We start from the raw sequence: 25,011 nt of genomic DNA on the forward strand, positions 1-25,011 counted from the left end.
TAGCCTCAGGCAACCCTTGCAAGACCGCTAAAACCCTAGCTGCGCAGATTGAGTTATCAGATGGCCTTTGCAACTTCCCATCTTCGTCGTCGGCCACTGACGCCCTCTGCGCCCTTTCCGCACCTTTGTTGCTTCATTCTATATGAGCCAAACTATGGTGCACAAGTTGCTGAGAGACGTCAAAGCCGATGCCTGGGAACATTCCAACTTCCCAACCATATGGGAGTTGTGCCTCAGAGAAGATTCGTACGTTCAAATGACAAAAGCAAATTATAACAAGGGCAAAATTTACAATAGGCCCATTATAGTTTTTAGGAGGCCTAGTCGTGACACAAGGTATAGAAAAACTGAGACTTGCCCAACTTGCAGTAAGTTGAAAACTGTTTTCCAAGTTTGCCTTTTGGATCTTGAATATGGATGGCCAGGTTAGGTTCAAGATACTGCTCTCAGTATTCATTCCAATGATGCCTCTCCTACAACCACTCTAGTCAAAATGCCACAAGTAGGACCCTTTAGAAAAGAGCAGCTCGATCAAATCCTGAAATTGCTACGATCTAATATGTTACTTGGTACACCTAATTGTTCTTTGGCCCATTTAGGTAGAACTCCTTTAGCCCTATCAAGTTCTTGAACAAAAACAAATATAACCTAAGCGTAACAGCCTTAGGTATGAAAGGAGGATGGAATCAATCAAACTCTAAGTTTGTATTGAATGAAAGTCCTAATATACAGCCTACAGGTGTAAGGCTACGACTTTTACTCTTAATTCTATGAGATATAGGATACAAATTACAGTTTGAATAGTTTTTTTTTTTTTTGTAAGTAAAAAATATATGTATAGATAGAAAAAATGTATGTACAAAACCCAAACCAGGATATACTCCAATGTACAATAACACGTAAAACAAGATAAGCAGAACACTCAAGATCCACACATAGAGGGGATCAAAGCAACATAGAAGAAACAAATGAGCAACACGAAAGAAATGCTAAGTAACAACTCCAGATCAAAATGTTAGCTCCAGAAACCAAAGGCACTCCGAAAACGTCTTTGGAATTAGAGAAGCTCCATGAAGATCATGCAGCGAAACGTGAAGGTAGCCACAGATAGAGCCACCAAATTGACAATGTGTACAAAGTGACAAACTAGGACTAGAGGGATGAACCTGTAAGAGTCACCAAAGATCGTGTGTTAAGGGCAATAATCTCCTGAATATCATCTCCAGTGATAATAATATCATCTACATACACAATCAAAATAATCCTCTTTCCATCTGCTCCATATTTAGTAAATAAAGTATGATCTGCTTCCCCTTGCTTGTACCCAAATTTGATAAGAGTAGAACTAAACTTCTTAAATCATGCTCTTTGTAATTGTTTTAATCCATAGAGCGATCAGTATAGTTTGCAAACCTTGCCCACGTTCTCTCCTTCCTCAAATTCAGGTGAAATCTTAATATAGATTTATTCCTCTAACTCTCCACTTAGGAAGGCATTCTTTATATCTAAATGAAACAATTCCCAATCAAGGTTAACACCAAGAGATAACAGTACCCTTATGGAATTTAGTTTTGTCATAGGAGCAAATGTCTCTTGATGCAGTTTCTATTTGAAGATGGAGGGCATCGGCCCAAGGGTGATCCAAATCGGCCTGAAACTGCTTAAGACTCGGTCCAAACTGGCCCAGTCAAGAATCGGCCCAAATAGGGGCTGAAACTTCATATTATATTTTTTTAGAATTGCTGGAATTATGCTCAATTAAGGCTGATCTCTAGGATCAGTGTTTTATGTAAATATTGTGTAAATATAGAAAGGGAATAATGTAAATTAAGATGGTAGGATGCTGTCTATTTTTTCTTTCCTTCTTTGCTAATAATCCTTTCCCTATAAGAGGATAGTGTACACATTCATTCATTCATTATTCAATCAAGACATTGTCTTTGATAATTTCTAAGTTGGTATCAGAGCCATACACTGTGAAAAACCCTAGGCAACCTTTTAATCACAACCTTCCATTTCTTGTGAAACCCTACGCTGCCTTTCATCCATTAGATCCGATACCCATCAGCATACGGCCATCCCTAGCTGACGTCATCGGCTCTCCCAATCGTCGTTGCTATTGACCATCCTAGCCATCGTCGACCTCAGGTCCGATTCCCATCAACGCGACCGTTTTTGAAGCCTTTGGTCTTCCATAGCTAGTGGTTGCGCATAGCCATCGGTCTTCCATAGCCACTGGTCGCGCATAGCTATCAGTCTTCCATAGCCACTGGTCGTGCATAGCTATTAGTTTTCCATAGCCATTGGTCTTCCATAGCCATCGGTTGCGGCCTCTTCAGAGCTTGTCAACACTGTTGGTTCTCACGCCGTTGACCATTGTCTACCGCCACACCCAGTGCGGCCATTTCAGTCGCCATCCGACCACTAGCCACCATAACCCAAAGTCGCTATTGCATCCTAGAGCTGTTGCTGTCCTTACATCAGCAGCCACCTCCCAGGTTTTCTTCTGCTTCCAACTAGTTCCGTTATGTCAGAAGTTACATCTGAATCCATCCCAAATCTTGTTGCTGCCATCCAGACCAGAATTCCAGCGACCCATTCTGTTCAAATCACCACCATTTGTTTAAATGGTGATAATTTTCTTCGTTGGTCTCAATCTGTTCGGATGTATATTTGCAGGCAAGGAAAAATTGGCTACATTAAAGGGGAGAAGAAAGAACCTGTAGCAAATGATCCATTGCACCCCATTTGGGATGCTGAAAACTCCATGGTAATGACATGGCTGGTCAATTCCATGGATGAAGATATCAGTTCCAATTATATGTGCTATCCTACTGCAAAGGAGTTGTGGGATAATGTAAATCAAATGTACTCAGACTTGGGGAACCAATCTCAGATTTTTGAATTGACTCTGAAACTGGGAGAGGTCCGACAAGGAGATGATTCTGTCACTAAGTACTTTCACTCTTTGAAGCGATTGTGGCAAGATCTTGATCTCTCCAACACGTATGAGTGGAAATCTACAGATGATTGCAACCACCACAAAAAACTGGTTGAAGAAAGCCGTATTTACAAGTTTCTTGCTGGCCTCAATATCGAATTCGATGAAGTGCGTGGAAGGATCATTGGCCGGTCTCCCCTTCCACCTATTGGTGACGTCTTTGCTGAAGTTAGAAGAGAAGAAAGTCAAAGGAGTGTCATGCTAGGAAAAAAGACTGCTGGTGAGTCCCTTGAAAATTCTGCCCTAATTACTGCCTACAAGGTTGACAATTATCAGCGTAGGAGTGATGAATAACCTCGAGTCTGGTGTGACCATTGCAACAAGCCACGCCATACTCGTGAGACTTGTTGGAAACTTCATGGCAAACCGAATAATTGGAAGAGCAGTAAGCAAGGAGAAAAGAGCCATCGTGGGGTCCCTACTGCCAATGGGGTTGACTGGTCCCTTCAACAAAGAGCAAATCGATCAACTCTTGCAGTTGTTAAAATCCAATTCCTCATCTGGTATTCTTAGTGTTTCCTTGGCACAACTCTTGCAGTTGTTAAAATCCAATTCCTCATCTGGTATTCCTAGTGTTTCCTTGGCACACACAGGTAGAAAACCTAATGCCCTTTCTTGTCTTCATTTCTCTCCATGGGTTATAGATTCCGGAGCCTCCGATCATATGACTAGTTCTTCTCATTTTTTTAATACCTATTCTCCTTGCTCTGGCAATGAAAAAATTAGAAATGATGATGGTAGTCTTTCCCCCATTGCAGGCAAAGGGCTTATTAAACTAACTGAGAATATTAATCTCACCTCTGTCCTTCATGTTCCTAACGTAGCCTGCAATCTTTTGTCTGTTAGTAAACTATGCAAAGATTCCAATTGTCGTGTTACTTTCTTTGACTCTCATTGTGAATTTCAGGACCAGACCTTGGGGACGATGATTGGGCGTGCTAGGATGATTGAAGGTCTTTACTACTTTGATGAAATCTCTGTTGGTAATAAACAAGCTTAGGGCTTGAGTAGTACTAGTTCAATTCCTTTTCCAGACACAATTATGCTATGGCATCTTAGATTTGGCCATCCTAGTTTTGCCTATTTGAAACATTTATTTCCTGATTTGTTTAAAGGAATAGATTATTCATTTTTTCAATGTGACAGTTGCATTTTGACAAAAAATCATCGTTCTACATATTTACCAAGACCTTACCATGCTTCCAAACCTTTTTATATAATTCACAGTGATGTTTGTGGTCCATCCAAAATTTCTACTCTTTTTGGAAAACGATGGTATGTTCATATACCTAATCACTTTCGTTCCAAACTTGACCCTAGGGTTGTCAAATGTGTTTTTTTGGGTTATGCCTCACATCAAAAAGGCTATAAGTGTTATGATCCTCACACAAAAAAATTCTTTACCAGTATGGATGTTTCATTTTTTGAAAAACAACCCTATTTTCCCCAAAATTCTCTTCAGGGGGAGAAACATGGAGTTGAAGATAATTTTTGGGATGTTTCTGTCCCACTTCCAAACGCAATTTGTCCTACTCAAGAGCCACATGGTTCTAATAATGGTCACTTAGGAGATTTTGGTTATGGTTCTAGTTCTTTGGTGCCCAGTGAAAAGGTTTCTCGTGCAGGGGGAGAAGTACTACAGACTGATCATCATGATCTGAATTCTGAGCTTCAGGTTTATACTAGGCAGAGATTTCATCAAAGGAACAAAGACTTGAATATCAACTCTGCACAAAACCAATTTGAAAACCCGAGCAATGGTACTATAAGTTCAAGAAATCCCATTTCAACTTCTAGTTTACTTCCTTCAACTGTGTCCAATAATTCCCTAGTTGATTCTTCTACTATTCCTGATCTCGATGTTCCTATAGCCATTAGGAAAGGTGTCAGAAATTGCACTAAGCATCCTGTTGCTAAATATCTCTCTTACCATAGACTATCAAAAATCATAAAGCTTTCATATCTAGGATTTCACACTTGTTTGTTCCAAGGAATATACAGGAAGCTTTGGATGATCCGAATTGGAAATTAGTAATCATAGAGGAGATGAATGCTCTAAGGCGAAGTGGCACTTGGGAGATAGTTTATTTTCCCAAAGGCAAGAAAATAGTAGGGTGTAAATGGGTGTTTACAATAAAGTGTAAGGCTGATGGGAGTGTTGATAGGTACAAAGCCAGACTTGTGGCTAAGGGCTTCACCCAGACTTATGGAATTGACTACCAGGAGACCTTTGCTCCTGTTGCTAAAATAAACTCTATCAGAGTACTATTGTCTCTTGCAGTAAATTCAGATTGGCCTTTACACCAGCTTGATGTCAAGAATGCGTTTCTTAATGGTGATCTTGAAGTGGAGGTCTTCATGAGTTTGCCTCCGGGATTTGAAAAGAAACTTGGGAGTGACAAAGTATGTAGGTTGAAGAAATCCTTGTATGGTCTCAAACAGTCACCAAGAGCATGGTTTGAACGCTTTGGAAAGGCAGTTACCAGTTATGGCTTCCTTCAGAGTCAGGCAGATCACACTATATTTTATAAACACTCAAAAGTTGGTAAACTTGCAATTTTGATTGTTTATATTGATGACATTATTTTAACTGGTGATGATGAGATAGAGTTAGCAATCCTTAAGCAGAAACTTGTGAAGGAATTCCAAATTAAGGACCTAGGAAGTCTAAAATACTTTCTTGGGATGGAATTTGCAAGATCCAAAGAAGGTATTTTTGTCAATCAGAGAAAATATGTTCTTGATCTTCTTGGAGAAACAGGTTTGCTCGGTTGCAGGATGTCGGAGACTCCCATTGAGCCTAATGTGAAACTATAGGCTGCTAAAGCTGATGAAGTGAAGGACAGAGAACAATATCAGAGACTTGTGGGCAGGTTAATCTACTTGTCTCATACGCGGCCTAATATTGCTTTTGCAGTTAGTATGGCAAGTCAGTTTATGCACTCACCAGGGCCAGAGCATTTCGAGGTGGTCTATAAAATCCTAAGGTATCTAAAAGGGACACCTGGCAAAGGGTTAATGTTCAAGAAACATGGTCACCTGCAAGTTGAGATTTACACTGATGCAGATTGGGCAGGAAGTGTTGATGATAGGAGATCTACCTCGGGCTACTATTCTTTTATTGGGGGTAATCTAGTCACCTGGCGAAGCAAAAAACAAAATGTAGTGGCTAGAAGTAGTGCAGAAGCAGAGTTTAGAACTGTTGCCCATGGAATTTGTGAGGGAATGTAGATCAAATGAATACTTGAAGAACTGAAGTTTTCTCATTCAGTGCCTATAAAAGTCTATTGTGACAACAAGGCTGCCATCTCTATAGCTCATAATCTAGTGTTGCATGACCGTACAAAACATATAAAGGTGGACAAACATTTTATCAAGGAGAAGATCGATGTTGGAGTTATATGCATGCCATACCTTCCAACAACTGAACAAATTGCTGATGTTCTAACTAAGGGTCTTCACAAGAAGCAGTTTGATAAACTTATTGGCAAGCTAGCTATGGACGATATCTACAAACCAACTTGAGGGGGGAGTGCTGGAGTTATGCTCAATTAAGGTTGATATCTAGGATCAGTGTTTTATGTAAATATTGTATAAATATAGAAAGGGAATAATGTAAATTAAGATGGTAGGATGCTGTCTATTTTTTCTTTCCTTCTTTGCTAATAATCCTCTCCCTATAAGAGGATAGTGTAGACATTCATTCATTATTCAATCAAGACATTGTCTTTGATAATTTCTAAGTAGAATTTTAATTCTATTTCATATTTTAGAGTTTTATTTCTTTTAAGATTCTAGTTGAGTTTTATTTGCAATATTACATGAAATGGATGGTGGCTACTATTGTTTCTATTCTGACTTCCATCTCGACTACATAACTGGACATGAGAGTTTCTTCTCATCTAGCTCCTTGCAACCTAACTTAACTAGGGTTAGGTTTAGGATACCGCAAGGTTGTGGGTACGATTCTGTCTCTATGCAGGACTATGCATCAATTGTGTATCCAAAAGGCTAGGCTCCAAAGCTTCGACCTACAACAAACTTGTTTGTTCACCTAGGCCAAGGAGCAGGCAAACCATGGGTTTATAGAGAGGATGGGACACTCAAGGCTGAAGGCTAATGGTGGCGAGGACCCCTCAATTTCCCATGTTTAAAAAGAAAAAACTAGGGTTAGGTTAGAGTTAGTGTTATGGCTCTAATACCATGGAATAAAACAATGCATCTTTTCCCTATATTGTTGAATGGTAATGTACACACGAACTTACTACTAGAAAAGGAAATAAAATATCCTACATATATTCTATATATCTCAAGATATATGGTTACTATATTGTAGAGATACATCTATAAATTATATCTTAACAGAGATAATAGTGGATAATTTAGGAATTATTTTCATGCCAAAAATCAGGTGAGTGGTGACTTTTTCATTAGTATGATTTCAAATAAATCTCATGCATGATGAATATTATTTTGATACGGTGAATGTTCTCAATTTTGTTATGTGATATATATTCTTGAACAGTTGATTTGAAAAAAATTGAGAATGGTGATTTATCATATCATTTTGAAAAGAATATTGATAGAGTTAGCATGTTGTCTTTTTTAAATTGTTATGGAACCATTGGGAGAAGTCAAGGGGTTATTTTGGCAACTAAAATTTAGCTATCTATATGGTGCAATTTTGGTTTCTCAACAAGAGGAGATGAAGTGACTATTTTGTCCCACTCCACCGGGTACTTAGGAGTGGATCCTAGGGAAGTTATTAGGTTCCCTTTTACATTGATTAGATCCAAGGCAATACTGCCCATTGAGATTTAAATTGATAATGGAATGATATTGCAGTTCCCTTAGTTAATTGATGTTTTATACATCGTGGAAAATTGTAGCTACACTATGATTTGATGTGATATATTGTATTAAAGATACTTGTTGCATGGGGAATATTGGTGAACCTTTAAACTTTGTTTATTACATACATATGAAATTCTTTACTTTGTTATTGATCTATTATGTGAGATAGCCTCCACTGGGCTTTATGCCCGCGCCACCCCCCCCACAACTCCCCATCCAACACCTTTTAGGTGAGCAAGAATGATTGGGCTAGATATGGACTTGGTTAGAGAACTCATGTGTACCCAATGGTCCCAATCAGAGTAGTTAATTTTGGTTATTTTCATAATGTGAACATTAGAAATTTTCCAGTGGAATATTGTTCGGTTTTGATAATTGTAAACATTGGTTATTTCTTTTGGTAATAAATTTGATGAATGTCTAGTCTTCGTGAATCTTAAGTCCTGGCTTAGGGTTCATGGCTAGTTACACCACTCGTAGAGGGGGGTGTGCCAAATCTAGTCAAGAAACTTGTAGTATAAACCATATAGAGGGTTCCCAAGTGATTTATTTGAGCCAAAAAGAAGGGAAAGCTTCCCTAACTTATATAGAATGTTTTCATGCCAAGATGCACAAAATCAATGAGGCTAGAGAAGCTATTAAAGCATAGGAAGTAATAAAATGACTTTTATATGAGTAAAAGCACTAAGTTGAGCAACCAAGGTGGGAAAAGAACCACCTCAGCAGTTGAAATTCTATACAAGAATATATTACCTAGAACAGAATTCATATCTACACCAATATGATAATAAATTGCATTGATTTAAAATGTCTAGCTTCCATTCTGAAGAGGTACGAGCTTAGGAAGACCTCTGGTTACTGTTAGAATCATACAAAATTGAGATTGTTGTTACCATGTTAGACACTTTGCAAATACCTGTCAACACTTGTCCAAACATATCTTACTGTTTTATATTTTTTAAAAATAAAAAAAAGTCTTGAATAAACTACGCTTACGAATTAAAATTTGTAGTTGGTCCCAAGTTCAAACAAAGGAGGGTTGCAATAGGTAGCTAGAGGGAAATGTAGAACTTACTGGATCAAACATAAATAGGAAAGAAAAATGCATTAAGCCTTTATCTTTTTGCCCTAGTAATGGATGAAATAAATCAATATATGGATAGAAGTGCCTTGGTCTGCTATCTATGAATGACATTGTCTTAGTGGACAGGGGACAAAAGTAGTGAATACTAGGTGCAAGATATGGAGGAAAACCTTAAAATCTAGAGGTTTATTTTAGTAGATTGAAAGTTGAATATATGGAATGTAAGTTCAATAAAAATATAAGTGCAAAAAATGTTATGGCGAAACTTGCAAATCAAGTTATCCCATGAAAAGATCAAATTAGATCTTGAATCAGTCATCCAAAAAGATGGAGTGATTAATGAGGATGCTATCCATAGAATTAGGGTAGGATAGTTAAAATGGAAAATTGCATCTGATACTCTACATGATAGTAAAAGATTTCATTAAAGCTAGAAAAAAAAATGTTATAGGCTGGATATAAGACTGGCTTTGCTATATGAAATAGAGTGTTGGGTAGTGAAGAATTAATTGGAAAAGAGAGTGTGTTCTCGGCTTCATTGATTGAATTGATTTATACAAGAATAGGAGATAGGAATCCTACCTATTATACAAGTCTAACTGATCTACAAAACATAATTAGTTTAAACTTATAGATAATCTAGAAACTGAAAAAACAAAATAAGCTAAAATAAAGAATAGATATTAGGCCTTATTTCCAGCTTTGAGAATACCGAAATAATAGGAGCATTATCTTGATTTTTTTACTTGAGGATAAACCTTCTGGATTTTAGCTTAATTATCCACACTCTCCCTCAAGCTTGGAGCTCATTCCATCAAAGATTCTTCTCGGTAAAGCTTTAGTTAGTATATCAGCAACTTGATTTGTAGTGGGAGTATATACCAGCTGAAACATGCCTTCTTCCAACTTTTCTTTAATAAAATGCCGATCTATTTCAACATGTTTTGTTCGATCATGATGGACTGGGTTCTTTGCAATGCTGATTGCAGATTGATTATCACATAGAACTTGAACAGGTTTAGGGATAGCCACTTGAAGTTCTTGAAATAATCTCCTCAACCATATTCCTTCACAAAACCCTTGAGCCATAGCTCAAAATTCAGCCTCCGCACTACTTCTTGTGACCACGGACTGTTTTTTGCTATGCCAAGTAACTAAATTCCCCCAAACAAAGGAACAATAGCCAGATGTTGACCTCCTATCACAAATAGAGCCAGCCCAATCAACATCACTATACACTTCTATTCCTCGATTATTTGTTTTCCGGAACATCAAGCCTTTGCCCGAAGTCAATTTTAGAAACTTTAAGATGCGATAGACAGCATTCATATGTACTTCTCTAGGATCATTCATAAATTGGCTAACACAACTTACTGGGAAGCTTATATCAGGCTATGTGTGGGATAAGTATATTAACTTTCCCACCAATCTTTGATACCTTCCTTTGTCAACTGGTGCACTTTCCTTGCCAAGATCTAACTTTGTAGTTGGATCCATAGGTGAATCAGCCGGTTTGCAACCCAACATTCCAATTTCTTTTAGAAGGTCTAGAGTATACTTTCTTTGGGATATAGAGATACCTTCTTTTGATCTTGCAACCTCCATACCCAAGAAGTACCTTAGATTTCCGAGATCCTTGATTTCAAATTCCTTTGCAAGCATACCTTTGAGGTTGTTTATTTCTAGCTAGTTATTTCTTGTAACAATAATATCATCCACATATACTATAAGAATGAATAATTTACCTCCCATAGTATGTTTGATAAACAGTGTGTGATCAGCTTGACTTTGTTTGTACCCTTGTTGTTTGACTGCCTTTGTAAATCTCTCAAACCAAGCTCTAGGTGATTGTTTGAGTCCGTAGAGAAATCGTTTGAGTTTACATACCTTGTTTCTTGTATGATTGGATTCAAAACCATGAGGAATTTCCATGTAGACTTCTTCTTCTAGAGTTCCATTTAAAAATGCATTCTTCACATCTAGTTGGTGAAGAGGCCAATCTAAATTTGCAGCTAGAGACAATAGGATTCGGATAGTATTTAACTTTGCCACGGGAGCAAACGTCTCTTGGTAATCAATACCATATGATTGAGTGAACCCCTTTGCTACAAGTCTAGCTTTGAATCGGTTAATCTGCCCATTTTCCTTATACTTTACTGTAAAAATCCACTTGCAGCCGACAGGTTGTTTTCTAGGGGGTAGAGAGGTTATCTCCCATGTTCCATTTTTCTCCAAAGCATTCATTTCATCAAGAACAGCCTGTTTCCACTGTGGCTGTTGGAAGGCTTCTGCAATTGTATTTGGCACCTGCACCTTATTCAAATTTGATAAAAACACACAAAACTTTGATGATAGATCCTTATAGGATATATAGTTGTGTATTGGGTGCTGAGTGCAAGATCTTACGCCCTACCGTAAGGCAATGGGCCAATCAGTCTCATCAGTGGCTGCACTATCCAAACTGTCCCCAAGATTATTTCCACTGTCACTGTCCCTTGGAGAGGAATTGGGGCTAGTTTCTTGGTTGGGCCGATTGTAGGATTGGTGCTCTTTCTCTTGTTGGGACTTCCTCCGAGAGTAGACCTGAAAATCTTTGGTGGTAGGAGGCTGAGGACTAAGGGAATTTGCAAGAGGATCTGGATGTATGGGTGCAGCAGATTGCAAAGTTTGCTGCTGCATAGGCTGTTGCTGCATAGGACTAGGAAGCTGCATAGGAAGAGTTTCCCAAAACTGATATTCTTGAGAATTATAGAGATGATTCTCCCCCTGAATATCAGTTTTGGGATAATAAGGTTGATGTTCAAAAAAGGTTACATCCATAGAGTTAAAAATATGAATAGCACTTGTAACCTTTTTGATGAGGAGAATAGCCAATGAAGATGCATTTAAGAGATTTAGGGTCAAGTTTGCTTCAGAATTGCTGGTGTACATGCACAAAAACAGTACATCCAAAGATTTTAAGAGGGATATGAGATAGCAGCCGAGTGTGAGGATAGAATTTGAGAAGAATTTGACTTGGAGTATGATGATTTAAAGTTCGAGAGGGTAACCAGTTAATGAGATAAGTGGCTGTGAGAATGGCTTCACCCCAAAAATGTTTAGGGACATTTGTAGAAAATAGCAAAGAACGAGCCACTTCTAAGATATGCCGGTTTTTCCTTTCGACTACACCGTTTTGTTGGGGTGTATCCACACAAGAACTTTGATGTATAATGCCATTGTTTGAAAGATAGGAACCAAGGATTGAAGAAAAATATTCCTTGGCATTATCGGTTCTAAGGATTTGAATTTTGGTATTAAATTGTCTTTCAACCATAGAATGAAACAATTGAAAAATTGAACCAACTTCTGATTTTTCTTTCATAAGAAATACCCATGTAAGCCAGGTATGGTCATCAATAAATGAAACAAACCAACGGGAACCGATTATGTTTTTAACTCTAGAAGGTCCCCATACATCACTATGGATCATAGAAAATGGATGTGAAGGAGAATAACTTTGACTAGGATAATTGTTTCTCACATGCTTAAGAGTATTGACAGATTTCACAATGTATTTGTTGTGAATTTTGATTCCTAAACAATGCTGGAAATAATTTTCTAAGGTAAACAAAGTTTGGATGTCCTAATCTATAATGCCATAACATAATTGCACCATTATGATTGGTGGTGGAATTGGAGAAACAAACTGAAGGAATGACCGAATAGGTGTTGTATTGAACTTGGTTATCTTAGGAGTTGATCTTAGCAAGGAAATAGAGCCCCAATCCTTCTTTAGCACTGCCAATCATCTTCCCCGAAGTCTGCTCCTGAAATTCACATACATTCTTTGAGAATTTGGCAATACAATCTATATCAGATGTTAATTTACTGATAGATAATAGATTGCAATCTAGATTAGGTACTAAAAGAACCGATTTCAGCACAATATCCTTGGAGATAGTAATAGTTCCAGTTCCCACAACATTTGATAGAGAGCCATCAGCTACCCTAACAGTCTAGTTCTTGTCGCATGGCTGGAAATCGGATAACAAACTGATTTGTCCCGTCATATGATTTGAGGCCCCTGAATCAATCACCCAAACAGTAGATAAATCTCTTTTAGTGACAAACGCATGTAAGAAAGTACCTTTCTGGGCTATGGATCCAGATGCTACGGTTGAGGGCTGATTAGGTTGAGTCTTCTCAAACATAGACTTCAGCCACTCCATTTGTTCCTTGCTGAATGGTGTTGGTACTGCAACTGTAGTGGTCTCTTCTATGGACACAAGGTTGCCCTTACTTCTTCTCTCATGAGCTGGCTTCCAATCAGCAGGTTTTCCATATATCTCCCAACAAGTATCCTTGGTGTGTCCTGCTTTATGGCAGTGATCACACCATGGTCATCCCTTCTTTGGTTTGAAATTTTGTGATGAAGTGCCTCTGGTTACTAAAGCTGAGTGTTCCAGATTTGATGCTGTTGGCTTAAGCATGATTTTCAGCCGGCTTTCTTCCCTTTGAACCTCAGAAAAGGCTTCTCGGAGATTAAGGAGTGGTTTTGTACCGAGTATCCTTCCTCTAACACCATCTAGATTCTTATTCAAGCCCATTAAGAACTTATATAGCCTCTTTTGTTCAACAATCTTCTTGTATTTTGTAGAATCTTCTGTGCACTTCCATTCAATGTTATCAAACTTATCTAGTTACAGCCAATATTTATTCAAAGAACTGAAATATTGAGTCACATGTGATTCACCTTGTTTGAGATCAAGTAAGCTTTCAATCTCAAATAGTTCAGAGGTGTTTTCAACATGTGAGTAAGCCTCTCTAGTAGCCTCCCAAATCTCTTGGGCTATATCATATAATAGAAAATTTTCTCCTATATCATTGACCATAGAATTAATGAGCCAAGACATTACCATGTTATTCTCGGCTTGCCAACTCTGTTATGTAGAATCTTCCTCTGCTGGTTTGGTTGTCACCCCGGTCAAGTAATCATCTTTTCCTTTCCTCGTATAAACATCAAGATGGATTGAGACCATTGTAGGTAATTTTGCCCATTCAATTTATGTCCAGTAACAGTGAACATATGATTGTCAATGGGGCCTTGATTGTTGGTGGGTAAAGGGACGATTTTTTATGGCTGAGTACTCTTGCCGGCCATGATGGTAAGTAGGCTAGAGATGAACTAGAAATCGATGACACGATCTTGGAAGAAAGAATGGAAGGAGGATTATCAAGAGATTCTTTGGCCAGAGAATGGCTCTGATACCATGAAGAATTAATTGGAAAAGAGAGTGTGTTCTCGGCTTCATTGATTGAATTGATTTATACAAGAATAGGAGATAGGAATCCTACCTATTATACAAGTTTAACTTATCTACAAAACATAATTAGTTTAAACTTATAGATAATCTAGAAACTGAAAAAACAAAATAAGCTAAAATAAAGGAGAGATATTAGGCCTTATTTCCAGCTTTGAGAATACCGAAATAATAGGAGCATTATCTTGATTTTTTTACTTGAGGATAAATCTTCTGGATTTTAGCTTAATTATCCACAGGTAGTAAGCACCAACATATGCAAAATATGAGTGCAACAAAGATCAGGATATTATGAAGGACATGCAACCATATAAGAAAAGGTAAAAATTAGTAATGATGTTCATAACAATGCCAAAATGGCTCTTGTTAATATGATGTGTGAAACATGATTAATATGTTGGTCATGTAAGAAGAAAACAAATAGATACTCTTGTGAGGGGAGTGGAGCAAAAAAAGGAAAATGAAGACCAAGAAAAACTTGGCTGGAGAGTCTTTGATATGATCTGGGATATAAGGACTTAGAGAAGATATGACCATGAATAAAAATGATTGGTGAGCCAGAAATCATGTACTCAAGCCTGCTAAGTTATTGGACATTTTAGGACACAGGGTCCATAGGTTGAACATTAATTGCTTGAACAAGTTATCCTTACATCAGTAAAATGTGTGTTCGGAAAGCAACCGTCAAAAGGGAAAAAATGAATTTATATGTATTACTTACTATAAAGCTTTTTCATTTCAGGATTTTAAAGTTAAAAACTTCTATCAGTAAAATTTTCTAAAATAGGTATTAGATACCTTTTCTCACATTTCTTTTCTAAAATGTCACTGTGAAAAGTAATTTTTATGCCTGATAATTGATATAATTAACCATAGTTGTAATTTTCATATAAGAGATTACAGCCATTTATAACCTTTAAATATAAATGTAAAATTTATTATCTACTGGGATGTGTATGGCATGTTGTGCCTAACCTTTTTCTAATTGCCACGTCAAGATGTCCTATATCTTATTGTGCTTGTGTCTTTGTCTATATTTATCTGTCAGCTCTCTATATATTATCGTTTAGCCGAGGGAATTCTAAATAAAATATAAGTGGGGAGCATTTAATTCAGGCTCAGTTTTCAATATGCCTAAGATTTTGGACAATCATAAAGAAATTCAAATTCATAATGTGTAGAACATGCTAAGAAAATGGTAAGGAGCAAATCTGGTCCTACATCTTTTCTAGCTGCGCTAACTTTTTTGAACAATCATATACTCACACACACAACATATATCCAGAGTGCAAGCAGAAATTCATAAACACTTTCTAAAAGATCACATACTTTTTGTTCCAGCAATAAGACTAAACAGTTATCTAATAGACCAATACCAACCTGGTATGGCAGACAGATTGCGGGAACCAGTTCCACAAATTTCTACCAGTTGCTTCAGAATTTCATCACAGCCACCAATGCAACCTGACATGTAAAAAAATCATTCATTATCATTTTAGCAAACTGAAGAATTATTAAATTAATTCAACAGTCTCACGGTAATTAGCCAATTTACATTACCCAAATCAGAATATTAGGATGGAAATGCCTGCATTTGCAACCATTATTGAAGATGATAAACAAAAAGTAGAATTGACAATTGTGTGAAGCGTCTCTAATGAAGCTTGTGTGTGACAATCAGGCTGCCCTCCATATTGAGATTGAAGGGTTGTATTTCATGAAAAGACCAAGCATATTGAGATTGATTGTCACTTTATCAGAGAAAAACTAACTAAAAGTGTTATTGTCACTGAGTTTGTTAACTCTAATGATCAACTAATAGATGTCTTCACAAAATCACTCAGGGGTACTCGGATAAATTATATTTGTAACAAGTTTGGCAGATATGATATATATGCTCCAGCTTGAAGAGGAATGTTAGATTTATTATCATTTATTTCCTTCCATGTATTTAGGAATGTGTAGAATGTATATATACTCAACAGGTAATTAGGAGATAAGTCTCAATTAGTCTTCATAATTTTAGGCCTCATTCATTGTAATTAACCTATAAATAATAGAATTGAAAGGCCAATCTCTCAAGTTTTCTCTCCCACTCACTCTCACACATGCCATACCCAAGAGAATTGTTTCAAGCTACATGGTGTCAAGTCTCGAGGCAAAGACTTGGACAAATTATGGAATTATGGAAGAACTGAGAAAGAGAATTGAAAGGAGGAGGGAGAAATTATGGAATTATGGAAGAACTGAGAAAGAGAATTGAAAGGAGGAGGGAGAATTCAAAGAGAGGGAAAGAATTTGTTATTTGTAGAAATATCGGAACAATTAGGTAGTTAGACAAAGTAATAAGGATAGTTTAATTGATTTATTGTATAATTATTTGTTTTCCTAAGTTTGACAATTTTTTCTATGTTTAATTGTCTCCAGAGGGGAAGTTACCATTTGTAATATATATATGTGTGTGTGTGTGTGTGTGTGTGTGTCTAATCCAAATAATAAATCAAGGAGTTTTATAGTCCAAACTTTTTTATAGTATTAGGGCATTTCTGATTACAAAATTTCTCCATTGTCCCAATGGCATCCTTCACCACAACATTCTCCACTTCTTCCTCTCAAGTTTCTGTTGTTCCTAGTTCTAATGGACATTTGGTAATGATGTTCATAAGCGACAAAAGAAAAAATGACTATCTGAATGGTGAAACCCCTAAACCAAATTCAACAAAATCAAAGTACAAGACATGAAAAGCAGAACACAACATGGTAATGTCAAGGCTTGTCAATTCCATGACTAAAGAAATTGGAGAAAATCTCATCCTCCACGAAACAACACAAGAAATCTAGGATACTGCAAAGGAGATGTATTCCAACACTAAAGACACAACAGATGCGATGTAAAATAGACCTTTTAGTCACTCAATATTTTAATTGCCCAACTAAATATTGGCAACAACTCAACATGTTCAAAGTGACCTAAACACACAGACACTTCATAAAGATAAAACTTGAAGGTGGATTTCCTACATACCAAGGATCTATTGGAGACTACCTACCGAAGACTTAGTTTAAAACAAGAATATCCAAGTTGGGCTTACTTCATATTTATAGCCACTGTTGTTAGAATCTTACGATTCACGATTCGAATCTATAGGGTGAATCTAAAATCCCTTAGAATCGTACGATTCACAATTCAAATCGTACGATTCAACTCGATTCATATAGAAATCGAATCGAATTTATAGGGTGAATCGAAAATCCCTTAGAATTAACTATGAATTGGACGAATCGACTGTGAATCACATGAATAGCACGATTCGTCCAATTCATCCAATTCGTGCGACTTTGTCTGCATGTGCGCTTTAATCAAATATTCGTTCGATTTGGCTATCTTTGAAAACAAAGAAGATGATGAAAATGATGAAGATGATGATGCTCTTGAACTTGAAGATGAAGATGATTGATAATTAGTGAAGATTATGAACAATGGAGTTTATTAGTAACCTTATAGTTGTTTTTTTTTTTTTTTTTTTTTTTTTTTTTTTTTTTTTCTAGCTTGTTATTTTGAAAGTGGTTTGGTTTGGTGCAATTTGAATTTAAAGGCAACATGAATATACTTTTGCCTTTTGATATAATTTTAAACTTGGCAAAGATATTTAGAAATTTATTTATCTATTTATATTTAAAAAAATTGATCATGGTGGGCACATTATTTATTTTCTATAGATATATATTATTTATAGTTGAAATTGAGGATGTGTATCGAATCTTACGATTCGATTCGATTCTCGATTTACGATTCATAAAATAAGGATTTCGATTCTCGATTTGAATATCGATTTAACAACTATGTTTATAGCCCAACTTGAGAGGGCGTGTAGAAAACCATGTGTAGAAATATAAGAACAGTTAGGCAGTTAAGAAAATTAATAGGGAAAGTTTAATTAATTATGTAGAAATAAAAGCATTTTTGAATATAGAATATTCTTTGTATATCTTAGAAGCTATGTATATTTTGTGTATATTCCTCTTTCCTTTTTTGTTATTTTTCTTTTGTATTATTCTCTTCCTCTATAAAGAGAAAAGAGAAATCATCGTATAATCTAAGAAATAGAGAAATATATTTTCTCAGTCTTGTTTAGATGGTCCCTATATATAAGAACAAAAGAGATGTTCAAAACTGTGAAAATTATAGAGGAATTAAATTAATGAGCCATACCATGAAACTCTGGGAGAGAGTAATAGAGCAGAGGCTCAAAAAAGAAACAGAGGTCTCGAAAAATCAGTTTGATTTCATGCCTGGTAGGTCAACAATGAAAGCTATATACCTACTGAGACGCCTAATGGAAAGGTATCGGGAGCATTAGAAGGACCTATATATGGTGTTTATAGATTTAGAAAAGGTCTATGATAGGGTCCTTAGAAAAATATTATGAAGGGTTTTAAAGAAGAAATGAGTCCGAATAGCCTATATACAAACCCTTAAGGACATGTATCATGGTGCAGAGACAAGGGTCAGAACATGCGGAAGGGATATTGAACCGTTTAAAATTACAATAGGATTGCATGAAGGGTCTGCACTAAGTCCATACTTATTTTCTTTAATAATGGATGAACTCACTAAAGATATTCAGACAAAAGTGCCATGGTGTATGCTATTTGCAAACGACATAATGTTGGTGGATGAAACAAAAGGAGTGAACACTAAGCTTGAGTTATGGAAAAACAATTTAGAATCTAAGAGATTTAAATTAAGCAGAAAGAAAACAGAATATATGGAATGTAAATTTAGTAAGAATGCAAGAATAAAGGATGTTATAATAAAATTGGAAGACCAAATCTTACAAAGAAAATATTATTTTCGATATTTGGGATCAGTGATTCAAAAAGATGGAGAAATTCACGAGGATGTCACACATAGAATTAAGGCAAGTTAGCTAAAATGGAGAAATGCATCGGGGGTGTTATGTGATGGTAAAATTCCATTAAAACTGAAAGAAAAATTCTATAGGACAGCTATAAGACCAGTTTTGTTGTACGACTCAGAATGTTGGGCAGTCAAATACTAGCATGAGCAAAAGACGAGCGTAGCGGAGATGAGGATGTTAAGATGGATGTGCGGCTATACAAGAAAAGATAAAATTAAAAATGAAATTATTCGTAATAAGGTAGGAGTAGTGCCAATAGAGGAGAAGATGAGAGAGACTAAACTAAGATGGTTTAGTCATGTGAAAAGGAGACCAAGAGACGCTCCTGTGAGGAGAGTTGATGAAATGGAACAATTAGTCAAAAAAAGAGATAGAGGCAGACCTAATAAGACTTTGGGAGAGACATTAAAGTTTGATATGAAGTGTATGGACCTCAATGAAGATATGACAAAAGACAGAAATACATGAAAATCTAGAATTTATGTAGCCGACCCCACATAGTGGGATAAAGGCTGGATATGTTGTTTTTGTTGTTTAGATGGTATCAGAGTAGGAATTAGGGATTAAATCACAACTATTCACTGTGAAACCCTAATTTTTTCTATTCCTCTGCTATACCCAAGAACTGTCGCCGTCCTTTCACCAGCCGCTTGTCACCGCTGCATCCTTAGGCTGCCGTCGCCCTTACATCGGCCGCCGCCTCTGAGATCCGGCCATCCCGACCATTGCCGCATCTACAGTCGTTGTTGTTCTCCAGGGGGCTCCCACCTCTGGAACGGGCGCAACTGCCTAGCCTCTCATGAAGGTTGACTTCCATCAGTCGCACCTGTCGCTGTCCTTGGTCGGGAAGGTCGGCGTTGCATCGCACACTAGAGCCGCCGCTATCCTTCGTTCGTGCTACTTCATTTGTGCTGCATCGCACAATCAGACGTCCTTGGTCGCTACTGTTCGTGCTTCGTTCGTTACCTAGATAAGGTCTGGCCCTTTATTATTAAGATTTGGCAACTGGGTACCCAGATCCGAGTATCCAAATCTGTGGGTCACTCCTAGCGTGTCCAGATCCGACCAATGTATAGATTCAAATCCAACTGCTAGTGGGTCTTTGCTTTTGCTACCCTGATTTGTTTGTTCAACCATCATGATTGACTCTGCATCTTCAGTCACTCCGACCCAACAATCCCAGTCTTCTCAAGACCAGTTTCGAGTTCCCCAAAACTCCTCCGACTCACATCCAGTACAGATTACGACCATTTGTCTCAATGGTACCAATTTCCTGCGTTGGTCCCAATCTGTTTGTATGTACATTCGAGGTCGAGGAAAGATTGACTATTTGACTGGCGCCACATCAGCCCCAGACAGTAAAGACCCGCTGTATGACATTTGGGATGCCGAGAATTCAATGGTGATGACGTGGCTTGTTAACTTCATGGAAGAAGAGATAAGTTCGAACTATATGTGCTTCTCTACAACAAAGGAACTATGGGATGAAGTCACTGCCATGTATTTCGATTTGGGGAATCAATCCCAAATCTACGAACTCAACTTGAAACTTGGTGAGATTCAACAAGGTAGTGTTACTGTCATCATATATTTTAATTCTTTAAAGCGCATTTGGCAAGACTTGGATCTCTTCAATACATATGAGTGGAAAAACACAGAAGATTGCAAATATTATAAGAAAATGGTTGATGTTAACCGGGTATTTAAGTTTCTTGCTGGACTCAATGTTGAGTATGATGAAGCCCGAGGGAGGATCGTCGGTAGAAATCCACTCCTGTCTCTTAGTGAAGCGTTTTCTGAAGTTCGGCGTGAAGAAAGCCGAAGACTGGTTATGTTGGGCAAGAAAAAGAATGGTGAAAGTGGGCTATCTGAAAATATGGTGCTTGTGATTGCTGATGCTAATGTTGGTGGACGTCATATTGTGGGTCAACGAAAGGCGGAAGAAAAGCCTCGTGTTTGGTGTGATCAATGCAATAAACCACGCCATACTCGGGAGACCTGTTGGGTGCTTCATGGCAAGCCAACCAATTAGAAGTCTAGATCGAAGCGATCCCAACCTACTGCCCATGAAGCTGATGCAGGACCATTCTACAAAGAGCAACTTGATCAACTTCTGCGACTGCTAAAGCCTAATCTGTCCCCTGGTACACCCAATTGTTCTTTGGCCTATTCAGGTAGAAATTCCTTTGCCTTATCTAGCTCTTTTCAATCTGTTCCATGATCATTGATTCCAAAGCATCTGATCATATGACTGGCTGATCGCATCTATTCCACACGTATATTCCTTGTTCTGGTAGTGAAAAAATAAGAATAGCCGATGGTAGTCTTTCACCTATTGCAGGTAAAGGTCTCATTAAACTTTTTGACAATATTAATCTTTAATCAGTACTCTATGTTCCTAAACTTGCCTGCAATCTTCTTTCTGTTAGTAAACTCTCCAAAGACTCTAACTGTCGTGTTATTTTTTTTTATTCCTATTGCATTTTTCAGGCCCAGAACTCGGGGAAGACGATTGGCAATGCTAGAGAAATAAACGGGCTCTACTATTTGGATATGGATGTCTTGCGTAATAAAAAAGTTCACGGGCTGAGTGGTATTAGTTCTACTTCTGTTTCCAATCAAATAAAGCAATGGCATCTTAGGCTAGGCCATCCCAGTTTTTCTTACTTGAAATATTTATTTCTTACGTTGTTTAAAGGAGTGGATCCTTCTATGTTTCAATGCGAGAGTTGTCATTTATCCAAAGATCATCGTGTTAAATTTCTTCCAAAACCCTATTGTCCTTCAAAACCATTCTATTTAATACATAGTGATGTTTTTCTAAGGTCTCCACTTTGTCTGGCAAAAAGTGGTTTGTTATTTTTATTGATGATCATACTTGAGTTTGTTGGGTTTACTTACTTGCAAAGAAATCAGATGTGCCTAGAACTTTTAAGGATTTTTTCCATATGATTGAAGCTCAATTTAACACAAAAATCTGTATTCTTCAATCTGATATTGGCACTGAATATTTTAATGAATCTTTGGGGGTTTTTTTAAAAGAAAAAAAAATTTTACATCAATCCACTTGCCGTGAAACTCCCTAACAAAATGATATTGCTGAATGGAAAAATCGACACTTACTCGAGGTTGCCAGGGCCATCATGTTTTCTATGAATGTACCTAAATACCTCTGGGGTGATGCGATGTTAACTGCTTCCTATCTCATCAATCATATGCTCACTCGCGTTCTACAGTTTCGAACTCCCTTACACTCTTTAAAACAACTCTTCCCTCTCTGTCGTATATATTCTGAGTTACCCTTAAAAGTTTTTGGGTGCACTTGCTTTGTTTATATTTCTCAAATATTTCGTTCCAAATTGGATCCTACAGCTGAAAAATGTGTCTTTCTGGGCTATGCACCAAATGAAAAAGGGTACAAATGCTTTAATCCTATCACCAAAAAAACTTATATTAGTATAGATGTGTCTTTCCTCGAAACTCAACTCTATTTTCCCAAAAATCATTTTTAGGGGGAGCATATTGAGAAAGAAGATAATTTTTTGAATTCTAATGTTGAGGAGGATAATTACTTAAAACTCTATGATCCTCATCCTACCATGATTGGTGCTCCCCTCCACTCTGATAAACAACTCAAGGATATAAATGTTCCAAACATTGTGAAACAGGGTGTGTCTAGTTCACAGGTGCCTAGCGTGATGGGATTAGAACCAGGGGGAGAATTACCACAAACGGATCAAAATCTTCCAAAACTGGAGTTTCAGTTTTATACAAGAAGGCAAACCCTGAAGAATACTATCAATCCGAATATTCCTCTAACAATTGAACAATTGACGTCTTCGAATGATGGGCTTTCCGATAGTACTTCTTCTTCTCATGATAACTCTAAACTCACTCCTTCAGGTTATTCTTCATTTGACTTCTCCAATGTTGATGTCTCTATTGCTATTAGGAAAAGAGTGAGATCGTGTACCAAACACCCAATTATTAAATACCTGTCATACTAAAAATTGTCCAATCATCATAAGGCCTTTCTTTCAAATATTTCTAACTTGCATGTCCCAAGAACCATTCAGGATGCCCTTGGTGACCCAGATTGGAAGTTAGCAGTGCAGGAGGAAATGAGTACTCTTAGAAAGAATGGAACTTGGGAGATTTTGAACAAACCAGAAGAAAAAACAACAATAGGTTGTAAGTGGGTATTTACTATAAAATGTAAGGCAAATGGAAGCATAGAAAGATACAAAGCAAGGCTAGTTGCTAAGGGTTTCACCCAAATATACGGCATCGACTATCAAAAAACATTTGCTCCAATAGCTAAAATAAACTCCATTCGAGTTCTCATCTCCCTTGCAGTGAATTTTGATTAGCCACTCCACCAATTTGATGTAAAGAATGCCTTCCTAAATGGTGATTTAGAAGAAGAAGTATTTATGGATCTTCCACCAGGATTTGAAAAGAGCCTCGGTACAAACAAGGTATGTCGTTTAAAAAAATCTTTGTATGGTCTAAAACAGTCTCCGAGAGCATGGTTTGAAAAATTTGGAAAGGCGATGAAAAGCTATGGTTACATTCAGAGCCAAGTAGATCACACATTGTTCTTCAAGCACGCCAGTGACGGCAAGAAATCAATCTTAATTGTCTGTGTGGATGATATAATAATGACTAGTGATGATAAGGGAGAGATTGAAGAGCTTAAGAGGAGATTAGCTCATGAGTTCGAGATCAAGGACTTGGGTCCTCTAAAGTACTTTCTTGGGATGGAATTTGCAAGATCTAAGGAGGGGATCTTTATCAACCAACGTAAGTATATTTTGGATTTACTCAGTGAAATAAGAATGCTTGGGTGTAAGGTTGTTGAAACTCCCATTGAACCCAACTTAAAACTTCAACCTGCCGAGGCAAAGAATGTGATAGAAAGAGAGAAATATCAAAGACTTGTGGGTAGACTTATCTATTTATCCCATACTCGACCAGACATAGCCTTTGCTGTAAGTGTTGTAAGTTAATTTATGCACTCACCTGATTCACAACATTTTGAAGCTACCTACAGAATTCTGCAGTACCTAAAGAGAACCCCTGGGAAAGGTATACTTTTTAGAAAACGTGGACATCTTCATGTAGAGGTTTATACAGATGCAGACTGGGCTAGCAGTATAATTGACAGAAAATCTACATCAGGGTACTGCACCTTTGTGGGAGGAAATCTTGTTACTTGAAGCAGTAAGAAACAAAATGTTGTGGCCAGAAATAATGCTGAAGCCGAATTTCGTATAGTTGCCCATGGTATTTGTGAGGTCATGTGGATAAAGAGGCTTCTATCAGACTTGAGGGTCTCCACTTCCCTTCTAATTAAAGTTTACTGTGATAATAAAGCTGCAATCTCTATTGCTTAGACAGATGCGGGTAAAGAAGCTAGTCCAAAATCAAAACCAAAATCAAAATAAAAAACAAAATCAAATTCAAATTCAAAGTCAAAGCCAAAATCAAAATCATAGATTAAGGATTGAGTCATGAAACATAGGAACATTAATAGGCAAAGCTATGAAGGTGGTAGATGTGATGATTAGGAAAAAGATTAATATTATGTGCCTTCAATAGACGAGATGGGTAGGGAAAAAAGTAAAAACTTTATCAGAAACTGGATATAAAATATGGTTAAACAGGAAATGATCGAGCAAAAAATAGAGTGGGGATTATTATGGATAAAATCTTAGAAGATGAGGTAGAGGACGTAAAGAGAATAGGAGATAGGATTATTATGGTGAATGCTGGTCTAGGAAGAATGACTATAAATATCTTTAGTACATATGCACCACAAGTGGGGTTAGGTAAGGAGATAAAAAC

General features: G+C 37.2%; 1 protein-coding gene across 1 annotated transcript in view; it reads right to left on the bottom strand.

Annotated features, from left to right (window-relative positions):
* Positions 1-25,011, bottom strand: part of LOC127804120 (DNA topoisomerase 3-alpha) — a 119,501-nt gene that overhangs the window by 6,205 nt on the left and 88,285 nt on the right. Inside the window, exon 20 of the mRNA XM_052340863.1 lies at positions 15,623-15,706. Within this exon, the coding sequence (XP_052196823.1) occupies positions 15,623-15,706 (84 nt within the window). The remainder of the gene's footprint in view (positions 1-15,622; positions 15,707-25,011) is intronic.

Source organism: Diospyros lotus, chromosome 6 (genome assembly GCF_014633365.1).
Source record: "Diospyros lotus cultivar Yz01 chromosome 6, ASM1463336v1, whole genome shotgun sequence".
NCBI lineage: Eukaryota > Viridiplantae > Streptophyta > Magnoliopsida > Ericales > Ebenaceae > Diospyros > Diospyros lotus.